The 17,164-nt window shown below is 44.1% G+C and overlaps 1 protein-coding gene across 1 annotated transcript; it reads left to right on the forward strand.

Annotated features, from left to right (window-relative positions):
- The first annotated feature begins 1,500 nt into the window (after nt 1-1,500).
- On the forward strand, nt 1,501-10,897 carry SLC16A12 (solute carrier family 16 member 12). The gene is made up of 6 exons (XM_009980233.2): nt 1,501-1,601; nt 3,657-3,760; nt 4,996-5,139; nt 7,580-8,171; nt 9,282-9,541; nt 10,635-10,897. The coding sequence occupies exons 1-6, from the start codon at nt 1,501-1,503 to the stop codon at nt 10,895-10,897; spliced, it is 1,464 nt and encodes a 487-aa protein (XP_009978535.2).
- Nucleotides 10,898-17,164: the final 6,267 nt, after the last annotated feature.

Genomic DNA, 17,164 nt, shown 5'->3' on the forward strand with positions numbered 1-17,164 from the left:
TATATGCTTTCTTGAAATAATTGTGTAATGGTTTTGAGATGCACCTTCTGATATCTTAGGTGAGGCAGCTGATGAATACTTGTCAAAGGTTCATCTGCGGTTATATGTAAGGTTGGCTCTGGGTTGCCTTGATGTTTTGGGTCAGGGAGCTCTGGGCCTTCCAGAGCCAAGCCTTGAGCATCGCCTAAGCAGCTTCAAGGACTGAGAAGGCACATTATTAACCGTGTAGCTGCTTTCCTGAGTTGCACTTTTGAGTAGCTTTGCAGCCCTCTTACGTGCTGTAACAGGGAACATTTCCTGGGTCAGTGGGAATATTGCATATTCAGCACCTGTCATATTAGCTGATGTAGAAGCTATCTGAGGTTTCTCTCCAACCAAAACTGAAAGACGTTTTGCCTTATAAATCTTTGGTTCATCCAGGGGATAGGTGCTTGCTGGTGATGGCAAAAACATGGCCTGAAACCCAGCACTGACAAGCAGCACTACATGTTCTTGTGCTGAGCAAAGCAGGGCATCTCGAGTCCCTAGGTCTAGACCTGCCATGGAGCCACCGAGTCAGGAAGGACTAAGGGCTGTCGGTCCCCTGCTGCTGGTGACACATACAGCATCAAAAAAGATACTCCAACACGTACAACTCAGTTACTCATCTCGGGTCCAGTGGGTGTTGTTTGGTCTCCTGCAGTGTCCTGTGGCACTCAGTGTGCATTTAGGGCCTGTGTTATGGCCTAGATGCAGACACTGCTTCCATGGAAGTGGCTGGAAGAAGGGGATAGGCTAGCTCTAACCTTCAGTGAACTCTCCGTGCTCAGAAAACGAAGTTGCTGTGTCCTGCCTGATTATAGCCTTTGTTTAGAGTTTGGCTTGTGAGAAGAAGGAGATCATTTCATCATTGAATTGGCTCTGATTTTGCAGTGAATATTCCCTTTTCATACAAAGGTGAAAATCATATTCCCTCAAACAAAAGCTTTTCACTAAAGTGTGTGCAAGGAAGTGTAGCTACTTTAGGTGGAGACTGCAACAGAAAGTACAGTCATGCCAGGGACTGGTGTCAGCAGGGAAAGCCTCTCTGAAGGTAAATGAGCTGCAGCGATGGGCACCAGTAAAGTCTGTGACTTACACGTACGTGTTATGACATTTTTGGGGAACAAGGGTATTGTGCTGGGATGTAACTGCTAGGCAAATTACCCTGAAATAAGTGATACCAGACACTGGGCCAAATTCTGATGGCACTCTCGCTTTCAACAACTCTTCACACACTGCATTTGTAAGAAAACTCCTGCTTTTACGAGGTGAAACCGCGGCAGTATTTCCCAGCCCAGCCATGCAGTTTTATAGCACCTGCGATGTGCCCTCACACCCTCTCTCCCTGATTTCTGTCTCCCTCTGCAGATGGCCAGTAACCCGTGTGCCCAGCAGCCCCCGCCTGTCCTCGCCGTGCCACCCGGAGCCGGCCCCTGCCACTGAGGAGGGGCGCTGGGAGGACTCGCCGCAGCCAGCGCCATGGCCACGCTGCGGCACGTCGGCCCTCCGGATGGAGGCTGGGGCTGGATGATCGTCGCCGGCTGCTTCCTTGTCACTATCTGTACCAGGGCCGTGACGAGGTAAAGGGGGTCCGTCTTGTCTTTCTGACCTGTGTGTGGCATTACCCCCCCTCTCTTGTTTTGCTTTAGGAAGAGGATTTGGGATCCCTTCTCATGCCCCACAGCTGCAGGGATTATTCTGACTAGGTCCAAACCTCTCTCTTGCTATGTTTTTAAAGGCTTCCTGAAATTTCCAAGAGCATGGGGATGGTGGAGGGATTATGAGCTCTCTGGTTTTAGTCTCGCCTCCTCTGACAGCTGCTCCATCTCTCAACACCCTCTCCTTGATTTTTTTCAGAATCGGAGCCTCAGGCAGGCAGTGATTTCAGGCTGTGGTGGTTTGGCTGGGGAGGGAGGAACCGTGTAGAGTCTCTTCAGGTCTGCTGTGTCCCTCCGACCCCACAACCGTGCTCATGTTTGCTAGTCCCAGTGGATTTCTTGGCTCCCCAATCTGTCTGAGAAACCTGTAGAACCCCTCCTCTCCTCCTGCAAGCATTTCAGGTACCGTCCTGCCTGAGAAGGTCCATGCCCTACAGAGAAGGCCTCTCTCTATACCCTTCTGGTATCCAAAATATGCAGAAAATATTTTCTCAAAAATAGAAAGAACAGGAATAGGCTGCTGCCTTGCATAAACATGAGGTATACATCTGGGGTGAGATGGTTTCCACAGCTGCTGTTGGATGACTTTGATGTCAACTGAAGGCAGAGGAGCCTGGTATGTGTAAACATGGACACTTAAGCTATATTAAACAGAGAGACAGGCACCCTGGTAAGTGAGGAACACTGAGACAGTGCCTTGCTAGACAGTCAGTATAATGTAAATACAGTGTTTCCTGCCTAAATTTTATATTTCTTTTAAAATAAAGCTGCCATGTTTAGGGATCTAAAGTCTAGGATCTTGGAGTCAACAGCATAAAAGGGGCGTGGAAACATTGACACATTAGTTTATTTATGCAAATGTACCAATTCTGTAATAACAGTAGAGATTTCCTAGTGGAATTAATTCCTTTTCCATGTGTGGAATGCGTTACGTCTGAGAAATCGTCTAATGGCTGGCACACATCTAAAGTATATACAAGAATGAAGTATGTGCAAGAAAAAAGCTGAAGAAAGTGGTCATTTGTTGATTTGCAGGAGGAAAAACGGAGAAGGAGAGGGGATCTCTTGCTAGTCCAGAAACCAGAATGAAACTATGCAGCCTTTTAATCCGTTCCCCTGCAGAGACAGGTAGAACAGTAGCACTCGTTAAGCAGAGCAAAGTAACCTCTCCTGGAAGCATTTTAATAAACTGTTGGAAGGCCCATGGGCTCTTGCTGTGTTTTGATTCTCTGTTTATGAGGAGTTGCTTTTCACTTACTTTGCATTTGTACATCCATGAACACATAGCTATAGGTGGTGTTGGCTCTAAAGGCCCTGCCCTGACAATTTGTGCGGATGTGAATGCCACCATTAGCAAGCAATCAGGTCAGTGAAGAACAGGGGAGCTGGGGCTTTGTGTGCCAGGGAAGTAACATCATGATGTGGGCTATAAATTGTTCTTGACAATTACAACTTCAATTTCATTTCAGTTAAAAATAATAAAACTTACAAAAATCTAGCAGCAAATACCACAGTGAGAAACATGGTATTACAATCTTCATAATCTCTCTTGAGTAGTTATCTGCCTGAATTAGATTCTACATCAGTCTAATTGTCTAATCCCACTGTTGGGTTAATAGTTGGATAACAATCTGTGATTCAATTGTTGCCAGTGCAGAGCAAGAATTCTTCTCTGGTTGAATCACCCTAGCCTAGGTGCCTTACACAGAGTACTGTTGAAATTATTCGGCTTGCACGCATCACTTCATGTCTTGTCCCTCATGCATTAAGGTAGCCCTTTATTTCCAATATCGCTTAGAAACTGCTTAAAAATTTCTCCATCTCATAGGGATTTAGGCAAACCACAGATTTGATTTTCCTGGGAGCTGGAGAGGACCTACAAGAAGGTGCTCTTTATACCTGAAGAACGAGACCCATGTTTTCTGTGAAGCAAATATCCCATATTCAACAGATTGGTGTTCATGTTTTCTTTCCTAGGTGCATCTCCATTTTTTTTGTGGAGTTCCAGACATACTTTGGGCAGGATTATGCCAGAACAGCTTGGATCCACTCTATTGTTGACTGTGCTACAATGCTCTGTGGTGTGTATTACGCTTTAAGACTACTGTGGCTGCTTTTTCTTCAGCTCCATCTGGTTTTAGCATGTTCACAAGTTGGTGGAGTCAGCTGGGAAAGACAAATACTGTGGGCTCTCTGGGATATGTTATATCCAAGCTACTTCCCTCAGCATAGTTGTGCAGGAAGGGAGTGTCTTCATACCACAGAAAAGAAGCAGAACTTTGTTTTGTCAAATGATCTGAGTTTTCAGAAACGTGCTTTTGTCGAGGTCCAGTGGGACAAGTCATGTCCGAGAGCTACTAACTGAGCACTTGTTTCTTTTGCCATTTGATTGGAATCATATTTTAGACTTAGCACAGGGTGTACATCTTGCCTTCAGATCAAGTCACAGTCATCCTCCTTCTAGCAAACTTGTATGTTTACAAATAGTTTTTTCCCTTAAAAGAAAATTCAGTGTTACTAAAAATGACATGCATCACTGCAGCAGTTGTAACAAATTTCTCATGAGTTTAAAACTGTACAGCTAAGTGAAAATCCATGCCCTAATCCTGTGGTAGAAGGTTAATCCATGAAAATTGCTATGAAGGCAAAGGGACAAGATGGAATGAGACACAGCAATTCTCCAGTGTCAGCCAGGTTGTATCTTGGGAAGAAGAAATAAGGATAATCTTGCCCTGGCTTTGCAGGTAGCAGAGAGGGAGAGGGTTGGTGATGACACCCCATGGTAGAGGCAGCGTGATCTGGGAGCCATCAATGTTGGAGAAGGGCAGGAGAGGGGTAGCAGCTTTGGAGGTGGTCCAAAAGATGAGACCCATCCTGTTTGGGTCTGAGGCAGAGCACACAAGGCCAGGGAGGAGCGAGGACGGAAACCTGAAATTACTGAGGGCTGAAATGCAAATTCCAGGTGGGGAAAGGTCTCAGTGTTGTTAAGTGTGGAGTAATGAACAGTGTGGGCTGTTGCTGTGGCCTCTCTTGACCCCAAAAACTGCAGAATAACTGTGTCTCATAATGACTTTGATCTACTAACGTGGCTGCTGAGAAAGCTACTGTAAATTTCAGTTTCATCCTGACTTGTGGGAAGTTTTTTGGTGTTCACATCATTGTGATGGGGGGGGCGGGGTGTTGAAAGACCACTCTGTGTAGCTGCGATCACTGTTTTCTCCTGCTTGCTTTCTGCTTCCTTTTCCTTGAGTACCATTGCAACAAACTGTATGTAAGGACCTGCCATTAACTACCGACTTTATTTGTTTCTTTGAAGCCCCGCTTGGGAGTTTAATCAGTAATCATGTGTCCTGCCAAGTTGGTATCATGCTAGGAGGGCTGCTTGCGTCTTCTGGACTAATTTTGAGTTCATTCGCCACCAGCCTGGAACATCTCTACTTATCATTAGGAGTCCTTACAGGTAGGAGGCATTCAGCCCCTTTGTTCCTGCCAGGAAAACACACAGGAATGTTGAAAATTATAATCCTTCTTTTCAAGAGGGGAGATTTCTTCTCCATGTCATATGGCCACCGCACTGGTCAGTGGAGATACTCAGACCTGTTCCCTTCGTTGTAAAAGAGAGGCTTTGGCTGCTCCTGTGAGGGCTTCAGCGCTCAGTGAGTCTCATACAGCCTAAATGCAGCACCCTGCAAAAGCAACTCTCTAACTTCTGTTAGAGAGAGGACTCTGGATAAAGTTCTGAAATTACAGGAGTTCAGAAAGGACTGCTGTTGCAGGTGATGCACAAAAAGGTTTCCTTTTTTGCCTGTGATTTGGGAGGAGTTTGTTACAGTAGGAGTTCTAGACTGCCTCAAAATATTTGCATATTAAAAAAAAAGTTTAAATCAAAACATAAGAGTAAGTGGGCAGAGCACTGGGTGAATACCTGGTACCTCATTTGCACACCTCATTTTTGTCTGTTACATTCCATTTGAAAAGCAAATTGTTGGTTGGTAGTGTTGCTGTAGCAGCCTCTCTGTTTGCATTCAGATATAGTGATAACACACATCTTTGCTCTGTCCTATCTCCCTGTGTTTGTTGTGCACAGAGGAACTTGAGAGGTGCCCATGGTCACACTGACATTCCTTCCTCATTAGTACTGACCTGGTAGCCACGGTGATATAAGCCCTTGTACTTGGTCCCCTGCTGTTTAGTAACAAGTTCGTGGAATTACTGCAGTTCACATGCTGCCAACAGCTTATTTTTTAAAAAAAAAAAAAAAAAAAAATCCTTATTGTAGTGCATGTCACTCCTGTGTTACAGTGTTAGTCTTTGACAAATGTGTTCATAACAAATAAAAAGGCTCCTTGTAACTTGAGGGCCTGTGCCACATACCATGCTAATGCCACTGAGGCTTCCTTAGTGAGAACCGCTGTGAATACTGAGGCGGAAAAGCAGTTGCGCTTTGTACATGGAGTTGTAAAGAGCCGATTCTACAAGCAGTGAACTTCTAGTCTGTGGGGACTGATTAACGGAGAGGTGAACTGTTGGTAAAGATCAGCGGTGGTGCCCCAACTCGGAGAAGAGGTGGGAGCATAACTGGTGAAGGTCTAAATCCATAAAAGCTGCAGGAATTGAAACTGTGAAGACTGAAGCAGAGGTGAGATGCAGGAATGGCAATATGTAGCAGAGCTCCTTCTGAGAGCGATGAAATGTTTTCAGCCCCAAACTTTGCATTTCCACTTTTCACAGGACATTTATTGGCTTTTTGGGGACCTATTTCCCCCTGCCAACTCACTAAAAAATAAATGGTATGTACACCAAATAGACTATGATTTTCACATATCACAGCTCTCGAGTGATGTCTGTCTAGCTCAGGGCTGCTCCTCTGGCTCTGCTGCCCGTGCAGGTCCAACCCCGACTCTCTGCCCTGCTCCTCCTCTCGGCTCCGAAGGGGTGCCAGAGCAGGCACCCGCTGCCCAGGGTCCCTCTAATCCACTTATTCCATCCTGGCAGATTTAGTGCCTGCCCAGCACAGTGCAGCCTTTGAGGAGGATGTGGCAAGCTGGTTACAGTGCCAGGTGATTATCTCCTCTATTGACGAGTTCTGCCAGAGGCAGTGAGGACTGTTTTACCCTCAATGTACGACATGCTCCAAAACCTAGTCAGGAACTCATTTCTGCAGCTGATTCAGGAATGCACGTTTTAGTGTTAAGGCAAGCATTTGGTGATTAAAATCTCTCTTGTTCTACAGCAGAGACCGCAATCTTTTTCCCATTCCAAGAGATGGATCTTATTTGTTTACTAAATGGAACATGGCTTTGTTTTCTGAGGCTTTTTTCCCCTCTTTACTTGTAGGCAGGGATTTAAAATGGACAGGGCTCCAAGCAGCTGCTGCGTGGAGTTTGTTTAGCTGACTAAAAAAGCTGTGTTGTAGAATATTAGTAACAGAGACAGACTCTTTGTACTGTGTTTCAGAGACCTGAAAATTAATGTTCAGGGTTGCAACAGACCAAAACACAAAGTGGTGCCTCATCAAGACAGTGTGCCCAGTGCCAGTATCTGCGCAGACCCTGGGGCAAGACCTCATTTTGCATCCAGGAGAGGCTGACACACCATTTCTCTGATGTTTATTGATTGTCCTCGTTCTTGTTAAGTGAACCTCATCACTTCTTTCTGAGCCTTGTTATCATGGGTTAATGATGATCTCTTAGGTTTGTCAAGTCAGTGACCCTAACAGTGGAAGAAAGGAGTCATCAGATTTTTTTTTTTTTCCACACTGTGACTGGGCTGCATGATACAGCATCAGAAAAAGCTTCCTATTCATTTGTGCTAATGAAAGTAGGTTATGTGGTTTCATTTAATCTGTTCCATGTGTCATGCTTAGTATTAAGCCACTTGCCCTGTGCTTTCTCTTCTAGGACTTGGGTTTGCACTCTGTTATTCTCCAGCCATCGCGATGGTGGGCAAATATTTCAACAAAAGAAAAGCGCTGGCATATGGAATAGCCATGTCAGGAAGTGGAATCGGTACCTTCATCCTGGCCCCCGTGGTCCAGCTCTTAATCGAGCAGTTTTCCTGGCGTGGAGCTTTACTCATCTTGGGAGGTTTTGTTTTAAACCTCTGTGTCTGTGGTGCCTTGATGCGGCCTATTGCTCTTAAGGAGGACCATAAAACTGCTCCTGAGTTTCTCGAACAGGATTATGTCCCCGAAGCACAGAAACGAGACTTAAAACGAACGTTCATCTGTTCACCTTTAATCAAAGCATGGTCTCATGAATGTTTGTGCTACTGTTCATGGAAGGAATATGACTTTTTACTGATGCCAGGCTTCATGGTGCTGGCAGTGTCAGTTTTATTTATGGCATATGGCTGTAGCCCTCTTTTTGTCTACTTAGTGCCTTATGCTTTGAGCGTTGGAGTGAGTCATCACCAGGCTGCCTTCCTCATGTCCATACTTGGTGTCATAGACATCATCGGTAATGTCACCTTTGGATGGCTAACAGACAGAAGGTAATTGTTTATGGCTAAACAAGTGTGAGCTTTAGCTGGTAGGAGGCTGGGTGCAAGTGAGGTGTAATACATATAAAAGTCAGCATTATGGACTTGTTCTGTAGCATGTATAACTTTTTAAAAAAAAACCCAACACAGTCTAACTTTCAGAAATGCTTTCTATTTAATGTTTTGTTTCTTCTGAGTTTGTTCAGTTCTGCTGGTTTAGTTTCTTTTTTTTCCTGAAGAAATGATATGTTTGTGCAAAGCTCTTGCGTTTGTCAGTGGAGATGTAACCCCCTGCCTGAGGTATGCTGAGTGTGATCCTCTGTACCTATTTCCTAGAGGATCTCACTCTACTTCGTCTGCCTTTCCATCTCTTTTGTGCTGCTGGAGAGGCACTGAAGTCATGGAAAAGGGTCAAGGGTCTGGTCCAATGCTGTTGGGCATATACTTGGAAAGACTGACCTAGAATTGTTATATGTTTTCCACTATATGAGAACTCACCGTACTTTGCTAACTCAGCTCACTCCAAACATTTGTGTGCAGCATCTATAACATCAGTACAGACTGGCTAAATTAAGAAGGATTTTGATTCTAAAGGACACATTCTTTGTGCTTATCCAGTTTGTGGGGAAAAAACAATTATTGGTTTTGTGGGGCAGGGAGAAAGGGAATTGCCATCTCACTTAGTTCATGCTAACTCCAGTGTTTAAGGGCTGATGTGAAGGATGACAGCTAAGAGAGATATACTGTAATATTTTTTGCATAATACTGGGAGCACCTTGCTGAGCTGGGATGTAAAGCCTGATGGAGTACTGCTTTGAACATCGAAACTTCGGAGGGCTGCAAAATCTGGGCAGTGGAGCTACTCCCCTCACTTGGGGCAGCCCAAAGAACACAGCAGGCAGCATGCGCTGCTGCTTACCAGATGTTTCTGCAGCTGTAGGTGGGCAGTTTTCCCTGCCTGGCATCATCAGTGTTGAGCTTTCCATCTTGAAGACTCTGTAAGAAAATGGATTTAAATTTGAGCTATATAAAAGAGAGACTAAAGTGCTGCATGCCAGGGCATAGAAACTGAGATGCTGTGTCCAGTGGTAGCATTTTTCTTTTCTGTTTTGAAATTTGCAGGTGTCTGAAGAAGCATCGGCACTTTTGCTACCTCTTTGCTGTGGGAATGGATGGCCTCTGTTGTCTTTTCCTGCCAGTTCTCCAAAACTTCCCCTTGCTTGTGCCTTTCTCATTTACCTTTGGCTACTTCGATGGAGCCTATGTAACGCTGATCCCTGTTGTGACGGCAGATGTGGTGGGAACTTATTCCTTGTCATCAGCACTGGGCGTCGTGTATTTTCTGCATGCCATACCGTATCTAGTGAGCCCACCTGTTGCAGGTCAGTTCACAAATGACTTTCCTATAATCTTGTCACTACTTCAGATTTACCTATTGGTGTGATTTTAAAGGAGAGGAAGGACAGCAAATGGACACTGAATGTGGAGGTAGCCCCTGGGCAGGGAAGTAACACTTAGACCTTCACAAGACTCTAGATCCCACTTAAGCCCCACCTTGATGGGGTGATTTCTATGTTGAAATTTAAAAAACAAAGCACTATGGAATGGGGCTTCTGAGAGCTGTAACATCACCACTTCACATAGTTCAGAAATCGTGCAAGTAGAAAGAATGAAAGATTTCACTGTTAAATTACACGATTTTGAATAAGTAACCTAAAGAGAGTTTCATTCCAAGGTTTTTTTTTTGTATGGAGGACTTATTTTTGAACAGGTGGGTGAGTCAGCTTCACTACTGTTTGGTCATAACCTCATCACTATAATATCTAACCATCATTTTCCCCATCAAATCCATTCCAGCGTAATAAGGATGACAACTGTACTCCTATTCTTTAAAAAGAACTTGACACGGTTTTGAATATTTTGGAAGGACAGAGATCTTTTTTCAAATAGCCATGTACCTACGTGTCTTGCATGTTTTATTTGCTGTTCGTATCAGTTCCCGATTAATCTCTGCTTCTGATGCTTTTAATTTAATTTTCCATAGCAAAAAAAAATTGCAAAATGGAATTGTTTTAAGTGATGCATACGCCTAGGGCATAGCTTACTAGATGTTTCTGGATGAGGATCTCATGCACACAGTATTTAATCTCAGGGCTTTCTAAGCATTTCTAAAGACTGCCAGTTAAATCCACACAGTTCAAAGACGTTTATTTAGTATTGTGGTGATGACTGCTGTGGTTTTTCTTATGGGTTTGACCTCTAAACAAAGCCCATAAAAATCTTACCCGCCCGCAGGACAAATCTTTCCCTGCCTCAGGAGGTGAAACGATAGTGATGGTGATGTAAACCCGCATTGTTTGATCGTGTTTATATATGATAACTCCAGAAGTTTATAAGACTCCCGTTGATCACAGGATTTGTAAATTATCAGAATTTTGGTGGGCCTTTAAAAACCTGTGATTTGTTTTCCTACAGGTTGGCTTGTGGACACAACTGGCAGCTATACTGCATCATTCCTCCTCTGTGGATTTTCTATGATATTTAGTTCAACGTTATTGTGCTTTGCAAGACTAGCAAAGAAAATCAAAAGAACACGTTTGCGGTCACTCACCAATGATACTGGCACCAAACAGCACATCTGGACAAATGGAGCAATAGCTTATTCTGTAACAGCAGAATTAGATCAAAAAGATGTTGAATTTTTGGCTGTGGATACAAACGGCTACAGCAACAGATGACAAGGACCGTCAGGATTCCTGCACAGCCGTGACTGAGATGGAGGTGGCTCTGTAGTGCTGCACTGTTGAAGATATTACTCCTGTGAAACAAGGCATCTCTCAATTAGATTTTTTTTTTTCTGTCATGTTTTAGTTGGCCAAAATCTACATACGGCAACAGTAATACCAAGTTAATGCAGTAATAGAAGGAAGCTAGGCTGAAAATAGAGAATTCGTAGATACAAATGTTCGCAGATTTATTTGAAATGCAGTATGTCGACTCCACAGGTAATCCCAAAGATGATAATTGGCTGTAATCAAAAGGAAGCTATGAAGTAATCAGTCACCAAAACCAAGCAATGAAGTTTAAATTATTTCAAAAATAGTATTAATGAAATAAACTTTTTTGCTGTTCTGGTCTGTTATGCTTCAATGGACTAATCACACACACCACCAAAAAACCTCCACATTTGTCAATCTGCATTGAACTCTTTGCAAATAACTGTTTCTAAATGCCAAAGCCATTTATTGGGTGGTTTTTTTCGAAAATCTGGCAGGAAACTGATTTATGCTGAAAGTATCTCTGGAGCAGCTTTAATTTTTACAATGTGGCTGAATTTTGTACATAGGTTGCAATTGAATTTCAAATATGATTTTAGACCTACTTTCCTAAGCCCCTACAGCAAAATTTTGAGGTGGCTGCTGCTTTTTATTTTTTTGCTGGATATCTTTAAAGCTTGAATTTGTAAGCATTGACATTCCAGGTATGATCCTCCATCCGATCCTTGTCTGCGAGGGTAGAAGAGGTGCTGTGGCTGCTCTGCTGTCTGAAGGAGGAGCAGGTTTGTGCCGGGGGACTAGGCATGCTGATAGACGAATCTGCTTTAGCTGCAGTAGTTGGAAGAAGCCCAAAGGCAGCCAAGGAGACCAGAGGAGAGGCTTGCGTTTTTCCAAATACAGAGCCTTCCTCCTGTAAAATCGGCAGCTATTGAAGAAATTTAGAGTTTGTGCAAGCAGATGACTGAGAAACTGCTATTTTCTCCACAGACTATTAGTAAAGAGCATGTTGGCAGACAAAGTTGTTTCTGCGTATTCCAGTGGCAAGTCTGTCTCTCTTTGGATCCAGGAGCTGTATCTTCAGATGATGCAAATTACTCATTCGTGCCAACTGAAGAGCTTATTGGGTTGCTTGTCCTGGATGGCCAGAACACAACAGCTGCGATTTGCTGATGATTTTCTACTGCTTGTGTGAGGAATATACCATAGCTGGCTGCTCCATGGGAGCTACGGACTGAATGTAATTCATGGAGTAAATTCCTGATGTGATGATCTAATAGATAATGGGATGCTTCTACACTTCCAGAGTCAAACTGTTGTCAGCAATGGAGGAACTTCATGTCCTGAAATGCAAATCATTTTTGTGTTTTGATGCTATCTAAAGCTGCTTTCTGTTCATTACCAAATTGATCAGAGTCCAAATAATATTTATCAATGCTGAACTAGTAGTTTTGTTAATCATGTGCAGTGTATTCAATGGTTGGTCATGGTGTCCCATTCCACTCTGAGCCTCAGAAGGGAAAGCAAAATAGTCTGATGTTCACAAATTTGGTTTAGATCAAAAGTGCAGCCATAAAGGTATGATGTATTTTTTATATATATGAATAGTATGTGTATCAAGTAGTTCTGTTATTCCTGCGTATTTCAAATATAACATATTAAAATTGTTTGACTTCAGTTGTCAGTGCTCAAAAAAAGCATTTCTCACTGCCCTGCTTCAGAAGTGTGACTGGAGCAAGTAGCATGATTTACGTGCACAGACCACAGATTAAAAGATGGGAGTGCAAAAACTGCTTAAAACTAATGACACAACCTTTTCTCAGCTCTGTGAGACAATTGAGTCCCGGACCCTAATTTTGATTTTAACATATGTTCATAAAAACAGAAAAAATTATCCATGAGTATTTCTTAATGACTTAGGAAAAATATGCACACTTGGGAGGAAAAAAAAAAGGTGGCTTTATTAATTAGTAGTGATAAAGATACTGGTTTAGAACTTAATGCAAAAGTTTCTATCAAAAAGTAGAGAATAGTGTGGCCTACAAAAAAGATAGGCTATTTCAATAAGTTGTAAGTTACCGCTGTCATTTACTTTACAAAAATTAAATTACGTTTTTTACCACATTGTGACATGTTAGCAGTGGTTCATACTAGAACTGCTTGTTATAAAAGCCTGTTGGAATACTACTATATGCATTTTTATCCTAGTAAATAATACTGTGTAATAAGTTATTAGCATTTTGTGGATTCTTTTTTAATTTCAAAATATGTTTTTATATGCTTTTCTGGTTTATGTTTAACTTACAATTAAGGCAATATTTCTTGTTTAAAATATCTAATTAAGCAGAAAACCTTCAACTGGTTTTATACACAGACCTTTTGTAGAAAATTACAGTTATTTCAGGCTTTTCCAACACTGTTTGTGCTCTGAATTAAGTCAATGGAGAAAAGCTTACATATCAGAATGATGCTTTCTGTGCATAAAACACACTGTGAAGTATCAGTCCAGTCACAGATCTTCCCAGCTCAGAGGCAGGAGGAAGGAAGCATAACAAGAAATGAGCTGAGAGTGGAAGAACTGAGATTACAATCCAAAGCCTCATGCCAGACTTCTACCCCCTGGTCCACACAACTCAAACTGAACAACTCATCTTCATCCTGCCATGTGAAATATTTCAGGTGATGCACTATAGAAGTCTCTGGATTATACTGTTTATTAAAAATGATTTATTGTATCTGCAATGTTGTTTTTTCCAGAGATTATAATATTCAGACTGCTTCCCATAGAGGGTATTTCCTGGTACGGCATGGTGCAGAGGTAGGCAGAGATACCTGGGCTGGCTGTGAACAATTTCTCTGGCTAACACTGCGTGTTCCTACCAGCCCTGTTGAGCACTCATGGATATGAGCTTGGATGGAGCACTGCACCGCTGAGCCTGTCTGGCTTCCCGGGACAGCGTGATCTGACTTGGCTGAGGTAACATCTGTCCAAGACAGAAACAGACAAATCCTACCTCCGATGAATCCTGCCTGGGATAATACTCTATTCCATGCAGTGAACAGGAAGTAAGTGAAAGTGCTTACAACTGCTGAAATTATCACTTCTGTTTCCATTCCATGAGATATGAATTGGGAAAATCATCATTATTCTGAAATCGCTTATGTTCTAGTGATAATTTTTATCAAATCGGCTTTGGAACATGTAATAAATTGCACCTTGAAAAATTGTGTGAAAAACAGCATTGGAAAAGTCCAGTACTTTCTGTTGAAAAATAACCCTGTTTTCAGAAAAAAAGATAAAACTTTGAGCCTGAAGCGTTTCTGACAGCTTGGATGATAATCTCTCTCCTGGGAAAGAAGGTGTCTGCGCTACTATATGGTGAATATATTTTATATTGCCACAACAATTCCGTGTTTGCTTTCACAAATTTCTGTGAGAAGGAAGAGCTGGTTTAAGTTGAGCTGTAACAATACTTCACGGTCAGCACAACCAAGTCCTTAGTCGGGATCGCTTCAATAACACCTTCTTCTAAGTGACTATTCTGGTGTATTCCACTAGTTTCGATATAATTTTAAAGGCACTTTTGATTCGTAAATGAATACTTCCCTCTTTTTTTTTTTCCCTGCACCGCCAGCGTAGGCTTCATTGATGTATTCATGCTTGAGTGTGACCTGAGAATTCTTCAGCTTCTGTGTGCTTCTGGTTTTGCCCGTTGGACTCGGACACTGCAAAACGTGTGTTCAACGTGGTCCCCTTCCTGAAGGTCAGGCTCGGTCTCTTCCCGATGCCGCCGCGCTGGGTGATGCGGCAGCACCACCCCGTGGGAAACAGCGTTTCTCCTCCTTCACCAGCCACTGGGCAAGAACTGGAAGGCAGCGTTTGCTCCGAGCACCCCGGGTAGTTTTGCGGTCGAGCAGTGATCCTCCACATCCCAAAGAAGGTAAGGCACAATAAAGAGATTTCTTGCATCACTGCGCCTCACAGCGAATTTCTTCGCTATGGAGAAGGTTGAGCCGCTTTTGACTCTTCGTAAAAATTCAGGCTCCTGTTTTTCTCAGAATACTTTATTGCTGCTTCTTATTTCTGCCAGGTTCATTTTCCAGGAGAGAGGCAGGAGTGGCTCTGGGGGCAGGGCAGGGAGTGGAGAGGAGCATGGGTGTGCCACCACGGCTTGGGGAACCTGCACCAGCTCTTCCTCGAATTCCTCCCTGCTGCCTTCCATACCGTCAGGAGGGTTTGAATGGAGATGATGCTGACGTTAAAAGCCTCAAGAGCAGGGCAGGGGATTCCCCTGAAGTACCCTTTTGCCTTTGTAGCTGAGCACAATGCCATAGGTAGTCACCAGTTCCTGACTTCAAACATACTGTTGCTTCTATCAGCTTTCAGGAGCGGTGTGTCAGTCCTGCTCCCAGTCCTTCCTGTTCTCCTCCCTCCTGGCTCTTTCCCTAGGTGGGGCCACCTTTGTAAGAGATAAGCTGGCAGTTGTCTGGAAAACAAGGGTGGATTTTGCCCCAGCTCTTTTTTTAGAAACAAGGTGCAGTTGTATGATGTGCACTGTTAAGCTCCTGATCACTTTTGCTTGTATTGTGAAAGATTCTTTGAGGGAGAGCTGAGCAGGGAGAGGTTTTTTGATGGTTTATGATCTGGCAATATAAAACTCGTTCAGGCCCGTCATCCCATCTGTACACGGGACTGCTGTTGTGGGGTGTCATGGTTTTGTCCAGCTGGCAACTAAGCATAACTCAACCGCTTGCACACTCCTCTCTCCCCAGTGGGATGGAGATGAGAAAATATAACAAAGGCTTGAGGGTTGAGACAAGAACAGGAAGGGATCACTCACTAATTATGGTCACAGGCAAAACAGACTTGACTTGGAGACAAATCAATTTAATTTGTTACCAATCACATTAGAGAGGATAATGAGAAACAAAGCCAGATGTTTAAAAAAAAAAACCCACCACCTTCCCCCCTGCTCCCTTCCTGGCTTTATCACCTCCCTGCCAGCAGCACAGGGGGATGGGGAATGGGGGTTGCGGTCACTTCATCACACGTTGTTTCCGCTGCTCCTTCCTCTTCAGGCAGAGGACTCCTCACACTCTTCCCCTGCTCCCAACATGGGGTCACTTCCCACAGGAGACAGTTCTCCATGAACTTCTCCAACATGAGTCCTTCCCCCGAGATGTGATCCTTACCCATCAGACTGCTCCAGCATGGGCTCTTCCCATGGAGTCGCAGCTTCTTCAGGCACAGCCACCCGCTCTGGTGTGGAGTCCTCCACAGACTGCAGATGCATCTCTGCTCAGCCGTTGATCTCCAGCAGTGTGAGGTCCCTTCCCACAGGAGACAGTCCTCTATGAAATCCTTCAGGCACAGCTACTTGCTCCAGTGTAGGGTTCTCCACGGGCTGTGGGTGGATCTCTGCTTCACCGTTAATCTCCATGGATGGTAGGGGCCCACCTGCTATCTCACTGTGGGCTGCAAGGGAATCTTAGCTCCGGCACACCTCCTCCCTCCAATCTTCACTGACCTTGGTGTCTGCAGGATTGTTTCACTCAGATCTCACTCCTCTCTCTGCTGCAGCCCCGATGGGCCTGACTGGCCTGATGAACTTCGGCAGTCCTGGCAGGACAAACTCCGCCCAGGGAGTGTCCCGGGAGCAGGGAGCTGCAAAGTGCTCCAAGCCATGCTGCCGCAGCCATTGCCAGTCAAGTGGCATTGGCCCAGCGAGGGCACCCATCTGCACAGGCAACCAGGGGCCAGGCCCCCCCACCTCCCTCCTCTCTTTACTGCAGGTCCCGCATGGCACAGGTTTCTTTGTCTCTTCTTAAATGTGTTACATCGGTGCGGATTGGCTTGGCTTTGGCCAGAAGTGGGTCTGACTTGGAGCTGGGAAAGCTTCTAGCAGGTCCTTACAGGGGTTATCTCTGCAGCCCCTCCCCTGCTACCAAAACCCCATCCCATAAACTCAACATATGGGGGCAGGGATGCTCCAGGATGGCCAGAAACAAAACCACACATCCTTCCTGATGGGCTTTGTCACCAGTTTGCGTTGTTCTATGCTACTGGCTAGGGCTCAGAAGTGTTTTGGAAGTGCAGCATTAGTTTTCTCTGAGAATCATAATCTATTATACCAAGGTACAATACTGTGGAATTAGACTGGCCTATAGCTGGATATCTGAAAACAATCACTACCTCCACCCATTCTCTCTGTTCTTTCCGCCCTTTCTTCC

The sequence above is a fragment of the Tauraco erythrolophus genome, chromosome 9 (assembly GCF_009769465.1).
Source record: "Tauraco erythrolophus isolate bTauEry1 chromosome 9, bTauEry1.pri, whole genome shotgun sequence".
In the NCBI taxonomy this organism is placed as follows: Eukaryota; Metazoa; Chordata; class Aves; order Musophagiformes; family Musophagidae; genus Tauraco; species Tauraco erythrolophus.